Source organism: Pelophylax lessonae, assembly GCF_965119305.1.
Source record: "Pelophylax lessonae genome assembly, chromosome: 7".
Lineage (NCBI taxonomy): Eukaryota > Metazoa > Chordata > Amphibia > Anura > Ranidae > Pelophylax > Pelophylax lessonae.
The window spans coordinates 91,589,222-91,608,134 of record NC_138774.1 but is presented as its reverse complement, the minus strand read 5'-3'; the positions used below and the strand labels follow the sequence as shown (position 1 = coordinate 91,608,134).

At 51.6% G+C, this 18,913-nt stretch overlaps 1 protein-coding gene across 1 annotated transcript; it reads left to right on the top strand.

Moving 5' to 3' along the window:
- Window positions 1-8,015: 8,015 nt before the first annotated feature.
- Window positions 8,016-13,472, top strand: LOC309559806 (uncharacterized protein; the record flags this gene model as incomplete). The annotated part of the gene is made up of 2 exons (XM_082263244.1): window positions 8,016-8,046; window positions 12,877-13,472. 2 exons carry the CDS (start codon window positions 8,016-8,018, stop codon window positions 13,470-13,472), a joined length of 627 nt encoding a protein of 208 aa, XP_082119370.1.
- Window positions 13,473-18,913: the final 5,441 nt, after the last annotated feature.

The window sequence follows — 18,913 nt, the reverse complement described above, 5'->3', positions numbered from 1 at the left end:
TGCTACTTAATTCTGATCCCTAAACTCTGTGTGCTACGTAATCCTGTCTATTGAACTCATTACTTACTGCATTACTTATACCTAAACCCTGCACTCTGTGCGTTACTTAATCCTGAGTCCTGAACTCTGTGTGCCACTTTATCCTGACCCCTGAACTTTGTGGGTTACTTAATCCTGACCCCTGAATGCTGCGTCTTACCTAATGCTGCCCCCTTAACTCTGTAAATTGCTTATTCCTGGTTCCTCCACTCTGTGCATTACTTAATTCTGACCCCTGACCTCTATGAATTACTTAATCATGATCCCTAACTCTGTGCGCCACCTAATACTGACCCCTGAACTTTATGTGCTACTTAATCCAGACAGAGTGTTCCCCCTTGCCCTCCCACTGAGCACCAGTGCTCTCTCTGTCCTCCCACTAAGCACCAGTGCTCTCTTTGTCCTCTTACTGAGCACCAGTTCCTCTTTTTGCCCCCTTACTGAGCACCAATTCCCCTTTGTTCCCCCATAGAGCACCAGTGCTCCCTTGTCCCCACACGGAGCACCAGTATTCCCCTTTCATGCCCCCACTGAGCATCAGAGCCACCTTGTTCCTCCACAGAACACCAGTGTCTTCTTGTCCCCCAACTGAGCACCAGTGCCCCCTTTTGTCCCCTTACTGAGCACCAATGCTCTCCTTTTCCCCCCACTAAGCAACAGTACCCACATCTCCCCCCACTGAGCACCAGTGCCCCCCCCCTTGTCCTGCACTGAGCACCAGTGCCCTCCTTGTCCCCCCCACTGAGCATCAATGCTCTCTTTGTCCCCCCCACTAAGCACCAGTGCTCTCTTTGTCCCCCCCACTGAGCACCAGTAAATCCATCTCCCCCAATGAGCACTAGTGCCTTCATGTCTGCTCACTGAGCACCAGTGCCCCCCTTGCACCCCCACTGAGCACCAGTGTCCCCCCTGCTCCCCCCCACTAAGCACCAGTGCTCCCATTGACCCCGCCACTGAGCAGCAGTGCCACCCTTGTCCCCACACTGAGCACCAGTGGTCTCTTTGTCCCCCCTCACTGAGCACCAGTGCCCCCTTGTCCCCCACTGAGCACCAGTGACCATTTGTCCCCCACTTAGCACCAGTGACCCCTTTTGTGCCCCCCACTGAGCACCAGTGCCCTCTTTTCCCCCCACTGAGCACCAGTGCCCTCTTTTCCCCCCACTGAGCACCAGTGCCCTCTTTTCCCCCCACTGAGCACCAGTGCTCTCTTTGTCCCCTTACTGAGCACCAGTGACCACTTTTGTCCCACCACTGAGCACCAGTTCCCCCCTCTTTCCACTTTGTACACCTGGAGGTTCAAGCAGAACAGTCAGTGTCAAATGATGTTTCTAAATAGTTCATGCCAAATGTGTTTGCAATGTAATTTATGTTAATCACTGTATTCTCTTCAAGATTTGTTGGACTGCTGCACTTTAAAAAGCCTGTACAGTTTATAAATACAGTCTACATTATAAACAAAAAACTTTTAATAATAAGCACTCCCTTTTGGCCATATTTCTTTCCCTATGATCATTTTTTCTGTGTTTACAGTATTTTAAAATTGTACAATAGGTTAACAATATGCTATTTGAAATGAATGCTCTTCCCCAATTAAATTCTCTGCCTACAGTTGCTCTGTAGATGCACAGCAAAAAAGTGTCCCTGAAAAATTTTTCAAAATGTTGGCAACTGGGTTGCTGGTGCTCAGGACTCAGAAATGGCATGGGAAAGACTCAGCCACTGGCTCTTTGCTGGAGAGTTGATGCTGCCTTGAACTTCTCCGCCAATAATATTGTAAAAAATGTATAAAAAAAAAAAAAAAAACTACTGACGCTGTCCACTGCCCTACAGACCCCGACCTCTGTTTTACTGACAGGATCCTCTGTGGGGGGGGGGGGGGGGGGGGGTTGGCTGAACTGAGCCTTTTCCCCAAATAAAAGAATGTCTAGCATCGCCACTGCTATGGGGTGTCATAATGCACACCCCTGCTTGTACCAATTACAGTGATCAGACATGGATAGCAACTGTTCTATATTAAAATGTATCTTACCTGTGGATTCAATAGCTCTGTGTCTTTATTAGGTTCTGCTGTGTTGAGTTGTGATCCTGGCAGACAGAATTCTCCTTTATATACATTCCTGTGTTACAACATCAAGTATGGCAGCATTTTCTAGCTCATTTAAAGGTTGCGACAGATGACAAATTAAAAAATTTATTGCAACATTTTATGAGAGAGAGAGAGAGTTGAGGAGAGAGAGATAGAGAGAGCTGAACAAGCATAGGCTTCCCCTTTTGGGTGAAGCTTTGCTTTAAGTTGTGCTACATGAATAGGGACATGTGACAAATCGAAAATATATCTCCATTTGGCTACAAAAGTGGACATACACTTTTTTTTTATCAGGCAAAAAACTTTATTAAGGTATACAAGCAAAAACAGAACACAAAAACAGAGTCCAGAACATATGCATCACAGTCAGCAATCAACAAATGCACCAAAAGCATACAGCGATAGCATAACAATTTCCCAGCAAACATCCCCACAATCAGCAGGGAAAATATATAGAGATCCGTCCCAGCTGCCCTTCTTCCCCCATCCCCACCAAAAGAACCATGCATAGACAGAACCGGCAGTGACCGCCAATACAACAATGATCAACAGACCTCATCCCACCCCCGCCAGTATATTATTGAGAACCAGGTCAACCGGGGCAAGACCCGGCACAGCCAGCCAGGGAGCCCACAAGCGTTCAAATTTACCAGCGCTGCCCCTATGTTGATATATGTACTTTTCCGATCGGAGTGTGTCCCCCATAGCCGCAACCCATTCTTTAACCAGTGGGACCCTCGGAGAAATCCAGTGCCTCAAAATTAGTTTTCTCGCCTGAAATAATGCTGGACCAATAGCCTGCAGAGCCGGCTCAGGGGCCTGGACTCCACCAAGGATACCCAATAGGCAAACCTTGGGGTCCTCCGGCACCTGAACCCCGAAGGCCCCTGAAAGCGTTGTGAGCACACCCCTCCAATAGACATGAAGCTTGGGGCAGCGCCAGAGGAGATGTAGTAAGTCCCCATGATCCCTCATGCATCGACCACAAGTGGTAGAATCTCTCCTTCCCATCCTATACAGCCGGGCTGGTGTGTAATAAATCCTGTACAAAATGTAAAGCTGAGACAATCTCTGAGCTACATTCAGAGAGCTCAACTGCACAGCCTGTAGGGCCTCCTCCCATTGTTCATCCTCAAATGCTCCCACATCCTTCTCCCACTGGGGGACCATTCGAAGGGGGTGCCGGTCCATGAAGGAACTCATCAGTAGAGAATAGCAATGTGAAATAAATCCCTTAAAGTCGGAAACAGTGGACTTAAAATGAAATATCGGTGCGGGAGAGTGAACCCAGAGATCATCCCCCCCCCCCCCTGGGCCTTAACGGCATGTGCCAGCTGCACATAATAGAAATGCATGGACTGAGGGAGACGAAACCCCTCCCGCAGCGCAGCAAAAGACCTGAGCACTCCATTGCAGAATATGTGAGTCATATGAGAGATGCCATATCCCAACCACTTAGCACCATACGGCAGCCCAGCCAACTCAGGGTACCTAGCATTCTTCCATATAGGGCTAAAACCTGTATACCCCATTACTTGCTGCAGTTGGTGAGCCTTATTCCAGGTTTTTTGCATAAGGACATAGGTTGGATATCTCTTACTAGATTTCCCAAGCCGCAAAGATTCCAAATGGGCCGCCAAGTCCCCCCGGCCCACGGTGTGGGCCAGAAGGCTCGCAATCGACCCCTCCCCCTGCTCACTCATGGCCCGAGCGATATGCTGAAGCTGGGAGGCCAAGTAGTACAGCCAGGGATCAGGAACCGCCAGTCCCCCAAGCTCCTTAGGTCGCTGAAGGTGTTCCAACTTTATGCGGGGATCTTTAGTCAGCCACAAAAAAGATCTAAAAATGGTGTTGATAATTTGAAACAATCGCAGGGGGACTATCACCGGGGAATTGTGAAGGGCACTGTGGCATTTCGGGTCGGACGGACACTGTCTGAGTCACTCTGTGTTGTCTGGGCCTGGCAGTGGCTGGCTGCGGAGTGCGGACTGGAGTGCGGACTGCGGAGTTGCGGGCGGTGGGTGGTCTGGTCACTCACTGTCTGGAGACTGGAGAGAGACGATGATGACGAACGATTCCTTCTGAACAACTTCTTCTCCTGAGTCCTGCACAGACAGTACTCCTCCCGATGCGCGACTGAGCGCCTCTCCTCTGGTGGTAAGGTGTCGGACGGTGATCACGTGACGTGGTGACGCCGGCTCGGGACCCAGTGACTTGCACACGCACCGCCCCCACACGCCACGTCACAGGTCCCGGGATGTCCTCCTGTGTGATTGGTCCAGGCTGGAGTCTTGACCAATCACAGGCAGGACATCACAAAAGTGGGGAGTGTCGGGGCGCATTGCTCTGCGCCCCGATGACCCCCAGAAGGCCGCCAATCGGCGCCTCTGTCCGCCGCACGTGCGGTGGAAAACCCCACCCCCCCCATGCCCACCACTAGCTCCGGCGCCCCTAGTGGGCTAAAAATTGATTTTTTTTTTAATCTTTTTTTTTCTTCTCCTTTTTTTTTGGGGGGGTGGGCGGCGCCCCTGTGCCCCCTATGGGCAGGCCGCCACTGTATGTAGCAGTATTTCCAGGCATGTGGCCTGATATAGGTCTGCCATTGTTACCGGTAACACTTCCAACACATTTAAGTTGATAACCCAAGTGTGAGAGCTGAGACAATGACCATTCCGGCATCTTTGGTTTGTTTTGTTTATTTTATAATGGGGATGGGAGAAGGGAATGAGTGGGATACTCCTCTGGCTCAACTAGGTTCAACTGGGACACTTTGTAGAAAAATGCCTGTTAGCGCTGTACTGAGCGACCAACGCTTCCTGGCGCTTGAAGATACTGTTTGGCTGAAATGTGCTAGAACTTCGACTTTAACACAGTTGTTAACTCAGAAGATCCAGGACTGTAGTGCACTTGACTCCTGACACTCTGTTTAACTCAAAAGTCACTGAAAAGCTCTATCCAGCCCTTCACTGACTGAGGTAGCTCCTTGTAAATGCTTGTACTGCTGCAACTCTTAACACTGTACACTGCACACTGCACGTTGTACACTTTAACTCTTCAGGGCCCAAGCACTGGCACCCCCTTTAACATTTCAGGGTCCTCTGACCAGGCACCCCCTCTAACACTTCAGGGTCCTCTGACTAGGCACCCCCTTTAACACTTCAGGGTCCTCTGACTAGGCACCCCCTTTACAGCTAGCTGACTCTTGGATCCCTTGGACCTTCACCGGAGTGGTCCCCTCGACTCTAGGCAGACCGCCAGGGGCAGTTCACAGTACTCACAACCTTGGAAGGCTTTCCTGAAACTGAACCCCTCTTCCTCCGCTGGTCCACTCCTCGGCACACCAGATCCCCTCTGCAGTTTAGCTAAGCTCACTCTGGACTCTCAAGCAGCCACCCGAGACACCCGCTTCCTCTGACAGGAGGAGAGACATCCGTACTCTCCCTCCTGGGACTCTGCTTCCTGCCAAAGACGCTGCGTCATGCGTTCCCCTCAAACTTATACCCACTCCCAGAATCCTCTGCGGCAGAATCTGCCTTCTGGGGTAGATACAAGCCTGAATGTGCCTCTGATTGGGTTTCCTCCACTGCCCAATGATAAGCCTCTCATAGAGCAGACACACCTGGGAGACATGACAGCCCAGCTGAAATCATGGCCCTGCTATTAGGCAGCCAAGGCCCACTATACTTTTACCTAGCACCTACCTTGTAGGGTGCTACACATATACAGTCAGGTCCATAAATATTGGGACATCAACACAATTCTAATCTTTTTGGCTCTATACACCACCACAATGGATTTGAAATGAAACAAAAAACAAGATGTGCTTTAACTGCAGACTTCCAGCTTTAATTTAAGGGTATTTACATCCAAATCAGGTGAAAGGTGTAGGAATTACAAGAGTTTGTATATGTGCCTCCCACTTTTTAAGGGACCAAAAGTAATGGACAATTGGCTGCTCAGCTGTTCCATGGCCAGGTGTGTGTTATTCCCTCATTATCCCATTTACAAGGAGCAGATAAAAGGTCCAGAGTTTATTTCAAGTGCACTATTTGCATTTGGAATCTTTTCCTGTCAACTCTCAATATGAGATCCAAACAGCTGTCATCAGTGAAGCAAGCCACCATTAGACTGAAAAAAACAAAACAAACCCATCAGAGAGATAGCAAAAAGATTAGGTGTGGCCAAATCAACTGTTTGGAACACCCTTAAAAATAAAGAACGCACCGATGAGCTCAGCAACACCAAAAGACCCGGAAGACCACGGAAAACAACTGTGGTGGATGACCGAAGAATTCTTTCCCTGGTGAAGAAAACACCCTTCACAACAGTTGGCCAGCTCAAGAACACTCTCCAAGAGGTAGGTGTATGTGTGTGTCAAAGTCAACAATCAAGAGAAGACTTCACCAGAGTGAATACAGAGGGTTCACCACAAGATGTAAACCATTGGTGAGCCTCAAAAACAGGAAGGCCAGATTAGAGTTTGCCAAACAACATCTAAAAAAGCCTTCACAGTTTTGGAACAACATCCTATGGACAGATGAGACCAAGATCAACTTATACCAGAGTGATGGGAAGAGAAGAGTATGGAGAAGGAAAGGAACTGCTCATGATCCAAAGCATATCACCTTATCAGTGAAGCATGGTGGTGGTAGTGTCATGGCGTGGGCATGTATGGCTGCCAATGGAACTGGTTCTCTTGTATTTATTGATGTGACTGCTGACAAAAGCAGCAGCATGAATTCTGAAGTGTTTCTGGCAATATTATCTGCTCATATTCAGCCAAATGCTTCAGAACTCATTGGACGGCGCTTCACAATGCAGATGGACAATGACCCGAAGCATACAAAGCAACCAAAGAGTTTTTAAGGGAAAGAAGTGGAATGTTATGCAATGGCCAAGTCAATCACCTGACCTGAATCCGATTGAGCATGCATTTCACTTGCTGAAGATAAAACTGAAGGGAAAATGCCCCAAGAACAAGCAGGAACTGAAGACAGTTGCAGTAGAGGCCTGGCAGAGCATCACCAGGGATGAAACACAGCGTCTGGTGATGTCTATGCGTTCCAGACTTCAGGCTGTAATTGACTGCAAAGGATTTGCAACCAAGTATTAAAAAGTGAAAGTTTGATTTATGATTGTTAATCTGTCCCATTACTTTTGGTCACTTAAAAAGCGGGAGGCACATATACAAACTGTTGTAATTCCTACACCGTTCACCTGATTTGGATGTAAATACCCTCAAATTAAAGCTGAAAGTCTGCAGTTAAAGCACATCTTGTTTGTTTTATTTCAAATCTATTGTGGTGGTGTATAGAGCCAAAACAATTAGAATTGTGTCGATGTCCCAATATTTATGGACCTGACTGTATATGTGTGTGGATGCATGTACTGTATGTTTGCGAGTGTATGTATGTACAATGTATGAATATGTATGAAATATATATATATATATATGTGTGTGTGTGTGTGTGTGTGTGTACATGCTGTACATACAGCATGTGTGTGTGAAGGTATGTACAGTGAGTGTGCGTATTTGTGGATGTATGTACGTTACTTTTGATCCTGACCCCTACACTTTCTATGATCAAAACTCCTTTTCTAAGCTAGCAGGACCGCTTTTTTTTAGGGCTCTTTTACACTAGCGGGAGAAAATGCTGCTCCACTGTAAAGCAATCCATTCTCACATTGCTTTTTAGAGGCATTTGCAGACAGTAAGGAGGCAATATGTCGCCTTTTCACTGCTTGTTTTTTCTCCCTAAATGCACCACCATTGTGCTGCAACTGCATGCAGTGCATGTGGTTGCAGCAAGGCCCCATTCATCAGTAATGCCCGCTAAACGCAACAGGGGGTATAATTTCTGCCATAGCCACAAAGCATTGTGGCTACAGCATGTGTACAACTCTGGCTTGCGCCTCTGCAGGTAAAGAGAAAGCAGTTGGGGGTGGTAAAAACTACCCGGAAGGAACTGCAAACCGGAATCGACACACAGCGAGGAGAGCTGAGAGCTGTGAGCAAGGCCCGAAGCGAAAGAAAAAAAAAAAAAAAAAATAGCGCAGGGCAGACATGACCATGTGAAGAGGGGAGACAGGGCAGGTGTGAGTTAAATTAAATTGTTTTGAGTTGGGGGGTATTCAGGGATTGGTGTATCAGGTTTGGGAGGGGTTGAGGTACAGTTAGGAGGGGTGGCCCCTCAGATTGGAGGTCAGTGGAAGTTCAACGGACGAAGGAAGAAGAAGCTTGGTCACCCACCTTTTTCACTGCAGAGCATCTCACCTCAGCTTCCCTGGTCTGTGATGGCGGATTTGGACGTTTTGCTGGAGCAAATTAAGGCCGCTGCCGCGGTGAAGGGGACTGAGTGGCTCCGGTCCCAGGTCTCCACGTTGATGGGGGTTCAGGACTCTGCACAGGATTCGGAGGGGCTTGCGGTCCCGCGGGCTCGGCGGTCACGGCCGCCGGAGCGTTTTTCACCGGACCCTTCCCCTCGAGCTCAGCGTCATCCTAGGAGCCCCGACAGGGACCCTTCAGGGCCGCCGGCTAAGCGTACTCCTGCTGCGGCCGTGCGCGCCTCTGGGAGGAATCCTCTGCATGGACGGAGCTCTGGGGGTAGTGGGGGGAGGCGGCCTTCGGTCTCTCCCCGTCCCTCTCGCCGGGGTGCTACTGGACTGGCGGGCTCCCCTACTGGCGATGCTCCGGTCGGAGGGGTGCCTCGGCGTGGGAGCGGCTTCATGGCGGCCGGTGGCAGCAGTGATCGGCGGGACTCGGAGTCGGCCTCGGCTGGGCGCAGAGAGATGACGCGGCGGGGCAAGTCACGTGGCCGGGTCATCGGAAGTTCGGCTGGTTCACAGAGGTCTCCGTCGGGCGGAGCTGGAGTACGGGGGCGTGGACGCCTGTCGCTCGGCTCTGCAGATGGCGGGAGTGCGACACCTGGTGGACGGATGTCGGCGGTGCCCGGGGACGATCGTTCGGAAGGCGAAGTGTCCGGATCGGATGTGGAAGAGGATGTCGGTGGTCGGTCGGCGACGAGGGAGGCTGGATCGGCGGCTGGGGGCGCCCCCCCTGGGCAGACAGGTGAGGTCACAATTCCTTCTCTGGCTTTGTCTGATTTGCGGGGCTTGTTTGATGTGGGGGGTGGGAGTGCTGGAGGGGCTCGGGGGGTGGGGGTGTCCCGGCCAGTGGGGGCGGGGACCCCGGAAAGGGGTGATAATGGGGGTTTGAGGGGCTTCCTCCTGGGTCTACGGGACCTCTTGGGGCGTTTGCCCCCGGGGGACGGGGGCCGCTTGTCTCCAGCGGCGGCTTGGGTGCCTCCGGCGGGGGGCTCGGGCACGGAGCCGGGGGGGGCCCCGGGGGCTGGCGGGGCCGTCTTCCACGGGGCTAGTTGCGGGGGGGGCTGGGGCCCCTCCCCAGGTTGTTGGTGCTCCGGCAGTGGTGGCGGTGACGGCCGGGGCGACGGGGGACAAGACCGGGACGGCGAAGGAGGGGAAGGCGGACGCTGTTCGCCTGGACGATTCAGCGAAAGGTGAGGTATATGTTTGTTTTGAGGGCCCGTTGGGGGCACATTTGAAGCAGGAAGTCCGGGAGAAGATCTGGAAGGGTGAGTACGTGGAAATCTTCACGCTGTTGCCCCTCGAGAAGTTTCACCTGGACAGGGTTAAACCGGAGGAGCGCAAGAAGGAGGACGAGGAGGCGCGACGCTATCGGCTTATCCCTCGGACCTTCGCCAATTGGCTGCAGGCCTTTGCCATTCTGGCGGGCGTCATAGGGGAAAAGGCGCCGGAAAACTGCTCGGCCCTGTTCTGCTACATGGACGCTGTAGGGGAAGCCTATCGGGTTTACGGGGGGTCGGCCTGGCTGCGGTACGACGAACAGTTCCGGCAGCGGAAGGCGGTTAGGCCGTCCTTGCGGTGGGACCACAAGGACATCAGCCTGTGGATGCGGCTCATGTCGTCTGCGAAGGCTCCGAATCAGTTTTTTCCAGGGGGGGCCGGTGGTTCTGCGACCCCGGGACAGCCGGCCGCAAAGAGGAGGGGTTTCTGCTGGCAATTTAATGAGGGTTCCTGTAAGTTCGGTGGCACATGTCGCTTCAAACATGAATGCTCCGGTTGCGGAGGTTCCCATTCCTTGGCTCGGTGTTTTAAGTCCGGAAAAGGGCGGTCCGGAGAGCCTTCGCACAAAGGGGACGACGCCGGTGAGGGTGGAAAGGCTGCGGCCTTTTCTAGATAGGTACCCCGATAGGGCGGCTGCTCGACTTCTGTGGGAGGGTTTTGCGGTGGGTTTTCGTATCCCTTGCTCTTTGGCCTCGGTGCCGCCGGTGGCGAGGAATTTGCGTTCGGCATTGCGCCACCCTTTGGTGGTGTCGGATAAGTTGCACAAGGAAGTGGCTCTCGGTCGCATGGCGGGCCCGTTCTCGGAGGTGCCGGTGCGTGACTTGGTGGTTTCGCCGTTGGGGGTGGTTCCCAAGAAGGAACCCAACAAGTTTCGCCTCATTCACCACCTCTCCTTCCCGAAGGGTGGGTCTGTGAATGACGCCATCGACCCGGAGGCCTGTACGGTGTCTTACATTTCCTTTGACGCCGCGGTGGCCTGGGTGCGACATTATGGGCGGGGGGCCTTGATGGCCAAATCGGACATTGAGGCGGCGTTCAGGTTGCTCCCGGTTCACCCGGACAGTTTTCGATTGCTGGGCTGCCGGTGGCAGGGGGCGTATTATGTGGATCGCTGCCTTCCTATGGGCTGCTCCATATCATGCGCGCTGTTTGAGACCTTCAGTTCCTTTGTGGAGTGGGTGGTTCGGGAGGTTTCCGGTGTGAATTCGGTGATCCACTATTTGGACGACTTTCTGTGTGTGGGCCCGCCCGCTTCCAACGGGTGCGCGATCCTGCTTGCCACGTTGCAGCATGTGGCCGGGAGCTTCGGCATTCCGTTGGCCCCCGACAAGACGGAAGGCCCGACCACGGTGCTCAGCTTCCTGGGCATTGTCGTGGATTCGGAGGCCATGGAGTGTCGCCTACCGGAGGATAAATTGGGGGCTTTGAGAGCTGAAATTGAAGGGGTGCTGGGTTTGCGCAAGATTCAGTTGCGCAGCTTGCAGTCGTTGCTGGGTAAATTGAATTTTGCCTGCCGCATTATGCCCATGGGCCGGGTCTTCTGCCGACGGCTGTCGGCGGCGACTTCGGGGGTGAAGTTGCCCACTCACTTCGTCAGGCTCAACAGGGAACACAGGGATGACTTGCGTCTGTGGCACGGTTTTTTGGCCACATACAATGGTAGATCCTTGTGGATGGCCGGGCCGATCAGCAACTTTGATTTGGAACTGTTTACCGATGCTGCTGGTTCGGCGGGGTACGGGGCTTTTCACCGGGGGGCGTGGAGCGCCGCCCCTTGGCCGGGGGCATGGCAGGTAGCGGGGCTGGTCAGCAACTTGGTGTTGCTGGAACTGTTCCCGGTGGTGGTGGCCCTGGAGATTTGGGGGGCGGAGTTCAGGAACCTGAAGGTTCGCCTCCATTGCGACAATCTCGGGGTGGTTCAGGTGATCAACCGCGCGTCGGCTTCGTCTCAGCCGGTGGTGCGCCTCCTCAGGTATTTGGTTTTGCGGTGTCTACGGTTGAATGTTTTCCTGTACGCTGTGCACATTCCGGGGGTTAAGAATGATATTGCTGACGCGCTGTCTCGTTTTCAGTGGGACAGGTTCCGGGAGTTGGCACCGGCAGCGGAGCAACGCGGAGTCACGTGTCCAGAGTGGCTATGGGGGATTGCCTTGGGGTCCTCGCTGGATGGATCAGGAAGTCGGTGAGCGAGTCCACGTGGTCGGCTTATTGCAAGGTATGGTTGGAGTGGCTCGAGGTGTTGCGGGTGGCATCGGTGGATCCTCTGGGTCCGGAGGTCAGGTGGGTGTTACTTTCTTTTGTCTCTGATCATTTTGAGAGGGGCGCGTCGGCTTCCGCTGTGGCTCGCAAGTTGTCCGGCCTGGCCTTTCTGTTTAAATTTCTGGGTTGTCAGGATTACACGAAGGACTTCGTGGTGAGACAAGCGTTACGGGGCTATTCCAGGGCTTATCGGAGGAGGGACACTAGGCGCCCGGTGTCCTTCGCTCTTTTGCAGGACGTCTGCCGGCAATTGGGGGAGCACTGCGCCTCGAGTTACGAGGTGGTGTTGTTTAAGGCGGCCTTTTCTCTCGCTTTCTTCGGGGCTTTCCGGATTGGGGAATTGGTCAGCTCCTCCCGGACGGTGCCGGGGGGCCTATTGGGTCAGGATGTCTCTGTCGGTCGGGAGGGGTTACTATCCTCCTTCGACGGTCCAAAACGGACCAGAGTGGCAAGGGGGTCCGTGTCCGGTTGTTCGCGGTGCCGTCTTCACCGCTGTGCCCGGTAGGGGCGGTTCGGGATTACTGGGCACTCCGCCCTTCGCGGCCCGGTTCATTTTTAATGCATGCGGACGGGTCGTCGTTATCTCGTTTTCAATTTGTATCGGTGTTCAGAAGGTGTGTGGGCTCTTTGGGTTTGGATGCCAGTAGGTTTGCATCTCATTCCTTTCGGATCGGGGCGGCCACTGAGGCTGCACGCTGGGGATTGAATGACGATGCGGTCAAACGCATTGGGCGCTGGGAGTCTAGGAGGTTCTTGTTGTACGTTCGTCCACAGCTGTTGGTGTAGGGTATGTACGGGGGGTGGTTTTGTCGCTGGGGGGGTGTGGGCCCGGCTGGTTATCTGATTATTGGTTGGTTTTCTTTTCCTTTTGTCCCCTTTTCTTGTAGGTTTGGAACCCTGCCTTGTTTGGATCGTGGGACACTCGTATGTTTTCTGGGGGGCCCGGAGAGCTGATGTGCGTCCTAATGGTAGACAACTTGGTTTTTCTCGGCACGAGGCTTGTGTCAGGTGGCTGGGGGTGCCGGGGCTTACTTGGGGCAGGGTCCTTCCCGAAGTGCATCGTTTCGCCCGGTTGGACAGGCAGCCAGATGTTTTGGTGCTGCATGCCGGGGGCAACGATTTGGGGGCCAGGTCCGCGCGGGCCTTGATCAGGGACATAAAGTTGGATTTCCTTCGGCTGCGCACGGCTTTTCCGGCGCTGCTTGTAGTTTGGTCGGATATGGTGGCCCGCACGTCCTGGCGCATGGCCAGGTCGGTCGCGCGCCTTAATAAGGCTCGGATTAAGTTGAACAAGGAAGTGGGGCGCTTTGTGTGTCGGAATGGGGGGTTGGTGGTTCGCCACCTGGAGTTGGAAGTGGACACATGGCGGTATCTGCGGGATGATGGAGTCCACCTCAATGCGGTGGGTATAGATTTATGGGCCCTGGGATTACAGGAGGGGATCCAGCGAGCCTTGAGGGTTTGGAGGGGCACGCAAGGGTAAGGTGTCACCCTTGGGTGCTGGTGGCGTTTTGTTGGTCTTTGCTGGCGGGGGAGGTGAACAGTTTAGGATAAGGGTATGGTTGGGACTCATCGTTGGTATGGGTCCCTATGGTGCATTCCATTTAATGTCAGTTTAAATGGAATTCAAAATGGTGGCACTGCGGGGAGTGGTTTGTCTCCGAGCCGGTGACGCGGCTGGAGGCCTATCAGGGCACAGGTCCCGCAGTGCAGGATTTGGAATTATTTGGAGGAGCCTCAAAGACCAACAGGCCTAATGACTGATTGTTTTATGTTTGTAAGGAATGTTTTTTCTCCTTATGTTAATTTTAAGGTAAAAGGGTTAATAAAATGGCTGCTGTGGCCAATTAACTCCAAGCACGGTGTGGTCTCAATTATTTAGGTAAAGGGAAAGGTTTATGGCATGGGGGTGGAGCCTTTGGCTTTAAGCAGCCTAAGAGTTTGGGGGTGACATCTATTCTACATTGGTCAAGCAAGGCCCGAAGCGAAAGAAAAAAAAAATAAAAAAATAGCGCAGGGCAGACATGACCATGTGAAGAGGGGAGACAGGGCAGGTGTGAGTTAAATTAAATTGTTTTGAGTTGGGGGGTATTCAGGGATTGGTGTATCAGGTTTGGGAGGGGTTGAGGTACAGTTAGGAGGGGTGGCCCCTCAGATTGGAGGTCAGTGGAAGTTCAACGGACGAAGGAAGAAGAAGCTTCCCACCCGCCCTCCCTAATTTCTGGGACTGTTATGGTTGATTTTGATTCATGTCTTTTGTGCTTTCTGTCCTTTCTGGGGGAATTTTATATTGTCATGGCAGCTGGGCGTTTTGTTGGTCTTTGCTGGCGGGGGAGGTGAACAGTTTAGGATAAGGGTATGGTTGGGACTCATCGTTGGTATGGGTCCCTATGGTGCATTCCATTTAATGTCAGTTTAAATGGAATTCAAAATGGTGGCACTGCGGGGAGTGGTTTGTCTCCGAGCCGGTGACGCGGCTGGAGGCCTATCAGGGCACAGGTCCCGCAGTGCAGGATTTGGAATTATTTGGAGGAGCCTCAAAGACCAACAGGCCTAATGACTGATTGTTTTATGTTTGTAAGGAATGTTTTTTCTCCTTATGTTAATTTTAAGGTAAAAGGGTTAATAAAATGGCTGCTGTGGCCAATTAACTCCAAGCACGGTGTGGTCTCAATTATTTAGGTAAAGGGAAAGGTTTATGGCATGGGGGTGGAGCCTTTGGCTTTAAGCAGCCTAAGAGTTTGGGGGTGACATCTATTCTACATTGGTCATGTGTGTGGAGGAGGAGCGGAGGAGGAGCCGCACGTGCGGAGGAGAGCGGGGGAAGCCGCACTAGGAAGCCGGGGGCAGGAGGCAGGAGCTCGGAGCCTCGGACCAGGGAACCAGTGCGGGGGACAGCCGGGGACAGGAGCTCGGAGCCTCGGACCAGGGAACCAGTGCGGGGGACAGAGCAGCAGCAGCGGGGACAGAGCGGACCAGAGAGACAGTGCGGGGACAGAGCAGCGGTGGAGACAAGGACCGGGACCAGACTGAGACTGAGGGACGTAAGTTGGAAACAATCTGATCTGATCTCCTGATAGGGGGGGTGGGCTGGTGGGGGGACTACAAGTACAAACTACATACAAGTACAAACACTACAAGCAATACAGGTTACTAAGGGGCTACTATAGACTGAGAGGTGCTCTGCGACTGACCAACGGTGCTGAGTATCTTGCGACTGGTGTGGATCTTTGTGACTGGTAAGTATCTTGCGACTGGTGAGCATCTTTGCGACTGGTAAGTATCTTTGCGACTGGTGAGCATCTTTGCGACTGGTAAGTATCTTGCGACTGGTGAGCATCTTTGTGACTGGTGAGTATCTTGCGACTGGTGAGCATCTTTGCGACTGGTAAGTATCTTTGCGACTGGTGAGCATCTTTGCGACTGGTAAGTATCTTGCGACTGGTGAGCATCTTTGCGACTGGTGAGTATCTTGCGACTGGTGAGTATCTTTGCGACTGGTGAGTATCTTGCGACTGGTGAGTATCTTTGCGACTGGTGAGCATCTTTGCGACTGGTGAGTATCTTGCGACTGGTGAGCATCTTTGTGACTGGTAAGTATCTTGCGACTGGTGAGCATTTTTGCGACTGGTAAGTATCTTTGCGACTGGTGAGCATCTTTGCGACTGGTAAGTATCTTGCTACTGGTGAGCATCTTTGCGACTGGTGAGTATCTTGCGACTGGTGAGTATCTTTGCGACTGGTGAGCATCTTTGCGACTGGTGAGTATCTTGCGACTGGTGAGTATCCTTGTGACTGGTGAGTATCCTTGCAACTGGTGAGTATCTTGCGACTGGTGAGTATCTTGCGACTGGGAGTATCTTGCGACTGGTGAGTATCTTTGCGTCTGTTGGATCTTTGCGACTGGTGAGTATCTTAGTGACTGGTTAGTATATTAGCGACTGGTGAGGACCCCAGGTTTAGTACCAGGGGAGATAGAGGTAGTGTAGGTAAGGAATAGCAGGTCGTTAACATTATCCCCATAGAGTAGTGGGTAATAATGTCCGACAGGATTGCGGATGCCACTCAGTGCACTTCTTGCTGCATGTATGCGTTCCTTGATGAACCAATCGAGGGCGAATACTGCTGTGCAAGATGTGAGCGACTTGTTGCTCTGGTAGACCAGATCCTGGACCTACAGAACACAGTGGCAACACTGCGTGGCATCAACAACCTGGAAAGGAGCTTGGACATTACCTATCAGGCGCTGGCAGGGGCCGGCACAGAGGAGGGAGGAATGGAGGAGACGCAAGCAGCAGAGGTACGCAGCTGGGTGACTGTTAGGAAGGGTAGAGGGATGAGTGCCAGGGAGGCCAATCCTGAGTTGGTACACCCTAACAAATTTGCCGAGTTGCAGGTTGAGGGGGATATCAACTCAGGGGTGGCAGAGCTGGAGCATGCACCCTGCCCCAGCTGCCAGGGGAGGGACGGCTCCAGGAAGAAGGGGGGCCGTAACTCAGGAAAGGTTAGAAAGGTTGTGGTAGTTGGGGACTCAATTATCAAGAGGACAGAGAGGGCAATCTGTAAAAAAGATCTTGTGAACCGAACAGTTTGTTGTTTACCGGGCGCCCGCGTTCGGCATATCGCAGATCTGCCAGACAGATTATTGTGCGGGGCTGGGGATGACCCAGCGGTCATGGTGCATGTGGGCACTAATGACAAAGTTAAAGGTAGGTGGAGGATCCTTAAGAACGATTTCAGGGACTTAGGTAATAGATTGAGGAAAAGGACCTCCAAGGTGGTTTTCTCTGAAATACTGCCTGTACCTCGAACCACACAGGAGAGGCAGAAGGAGATTAGGGAACTTAACAAGTGGCTGAGGAACTGGTGTAGGAAGGAGGGGTTTGGGTTCCTGGAGAACTGGGCTGACTTCTCAGTCGGCTACCGGCTCTTTAGTAAGGATGGGCTGCACCTTAATGGGGACGGTACAGCTCTTTTGGGGAGAAAGATGGCCACCAAGTTGGAGGGGCTTTTAAACTAGGAGACGGGGGGAGGGCTCAGAAGTAGAGTCAGTCAGGAGGGAGCAGAGGACTGAAGGCAGTTGTAGGGTCAGCAGCGACAGTAGGTCCACAATGTCAATTGGCAGGTCTGTGCGGGAAAATCTCAGACCAAACAGGAATAAACATAACCGCCAATTGCGCTTAACTTCCGTAAAACTAAGAGGGGTATATGCTAATGCCAGGAGCCTAGCTAATAAAATGGATGAGTTGGAAATATTGGTACATGAGGAGGACATAGACCTTGTGGGAATAACGGAAACTTGGTTCGACCCCTCACATGACTGGCTGGCCAATATCCAAGGGTATTCGGTGTACCGGAAGGACAGGGTAGGAAAAAGAGGGGGAGGGGTATGTCTCTATGTCAAGAACAATATAAAGGTGATAGAAAGGAGTGACATTACGGATGGGATGAGCATGGATTTAGAATCCATGTGGGTTGAACTCCATAGGGAAGGAGATAAGGGAAAAGTAATAGTGGGGGTTTGCTATAGGCCACCTAACCAAGGGGAGGAGGTAGAGCTGGAATTCTTAGCACTAATGGGTAAAGTGGCAAAATTGGGATCAGTCATCATATTGGGGGACTTCAATTATCCCGACATTGACTGGGACGAGGAGACTACACACTCACAGAAGGCCCGCCTATTCACGGAAACCTTACTGGATAATTACGTGTCACAGTTGGTGGATTCCCCTACCAGAGAAAACGCAGTCCTGGATCTATTGATCACTAATGACCCAGACCTAATCTCGGAGGTAGGAGTCCAGGACAACCTGGGCTCTAGCGATCACAGGATGATCACATTTAGTATAAATAACAATATAACAAGGCAAGAGGGGAACATAAGAACCCTAAACTTCAGAAGGGCAAACTTTCCAAAATTGTACTCATTGATGGAAAGGGTAAACTGGGACCAAACCCTGGGATCCCTGACCACAGAGGAAAAATGGGAATGCTTTAGGAACATATTAGGCAAAGGCATCTTGCAGTGCATTCCTATGGGAAATAAATTTAGAAGAGACAAAGCCAAACCTGGCTGGCTAAACCGTAGCGTCAAAAAACTTATTAGGGGAAAAAAAATTGGCCTTCAAGAAGTATAAATCAGAGGGCACAGTATCGGCTTTCGAGCAATACAAGGAGGCAAATAAGAAAAGTAAACAAGAAATCAAAGAGCTTAGTGGTGAGCTGGCAAAACCATTAACAGATTTATTTAACCAATCATTAGTAACAGGAGTCGTCCCGGAAGATTGGAAATTGGCAAATGTCGTGCCCATTCACAAGAAAGGTATTAGGGAGGAATCGAGCAACTATAGACCAGTGAGTCTGACATCAATAGTAGGCAAATTAATGGAAACCCTATTAAAGGATAGGATTGTGGAACATCTTAAATCCCATGGATTGCAAGATGAAAAACAACATGGGTTTACTTCAGGGAGATCATGTCAAACAAATCTTATAGATTTTTTTGACTGGGTGACTAAAATAATAGACGGTGGAGGTGCAGTAGACATTGCATATCTAGATTTTAGTAAGGCTTTTGACACTGTCCCACATAGAAGACTTATCAATAAACTGCAGTCATTGAGCATGGACTCCCATATTGTTGAGTGGATTAGGCAGTGGCTGAGTGACAGACAACAGAGGGTTGTAGTCAATGGAGAACATTCAGAACAAGGTCATGTTACCAGTGGGGTACCTCAGGGATCTGTACTGGGACCAATTTTGTTTAATATCTTCATAAGTGATATTGCAAAAGGCCTCGATGGTAAGGTTTGTCTTTTTGCTGATGACACAAAGATATGTAACAGGGTTGATGTTCCTGGAGGGAAACGCCAAATGGAAAAGGATTTAGGAAAACTAGAAGAATGGTCAGAACTGTGGCAACTG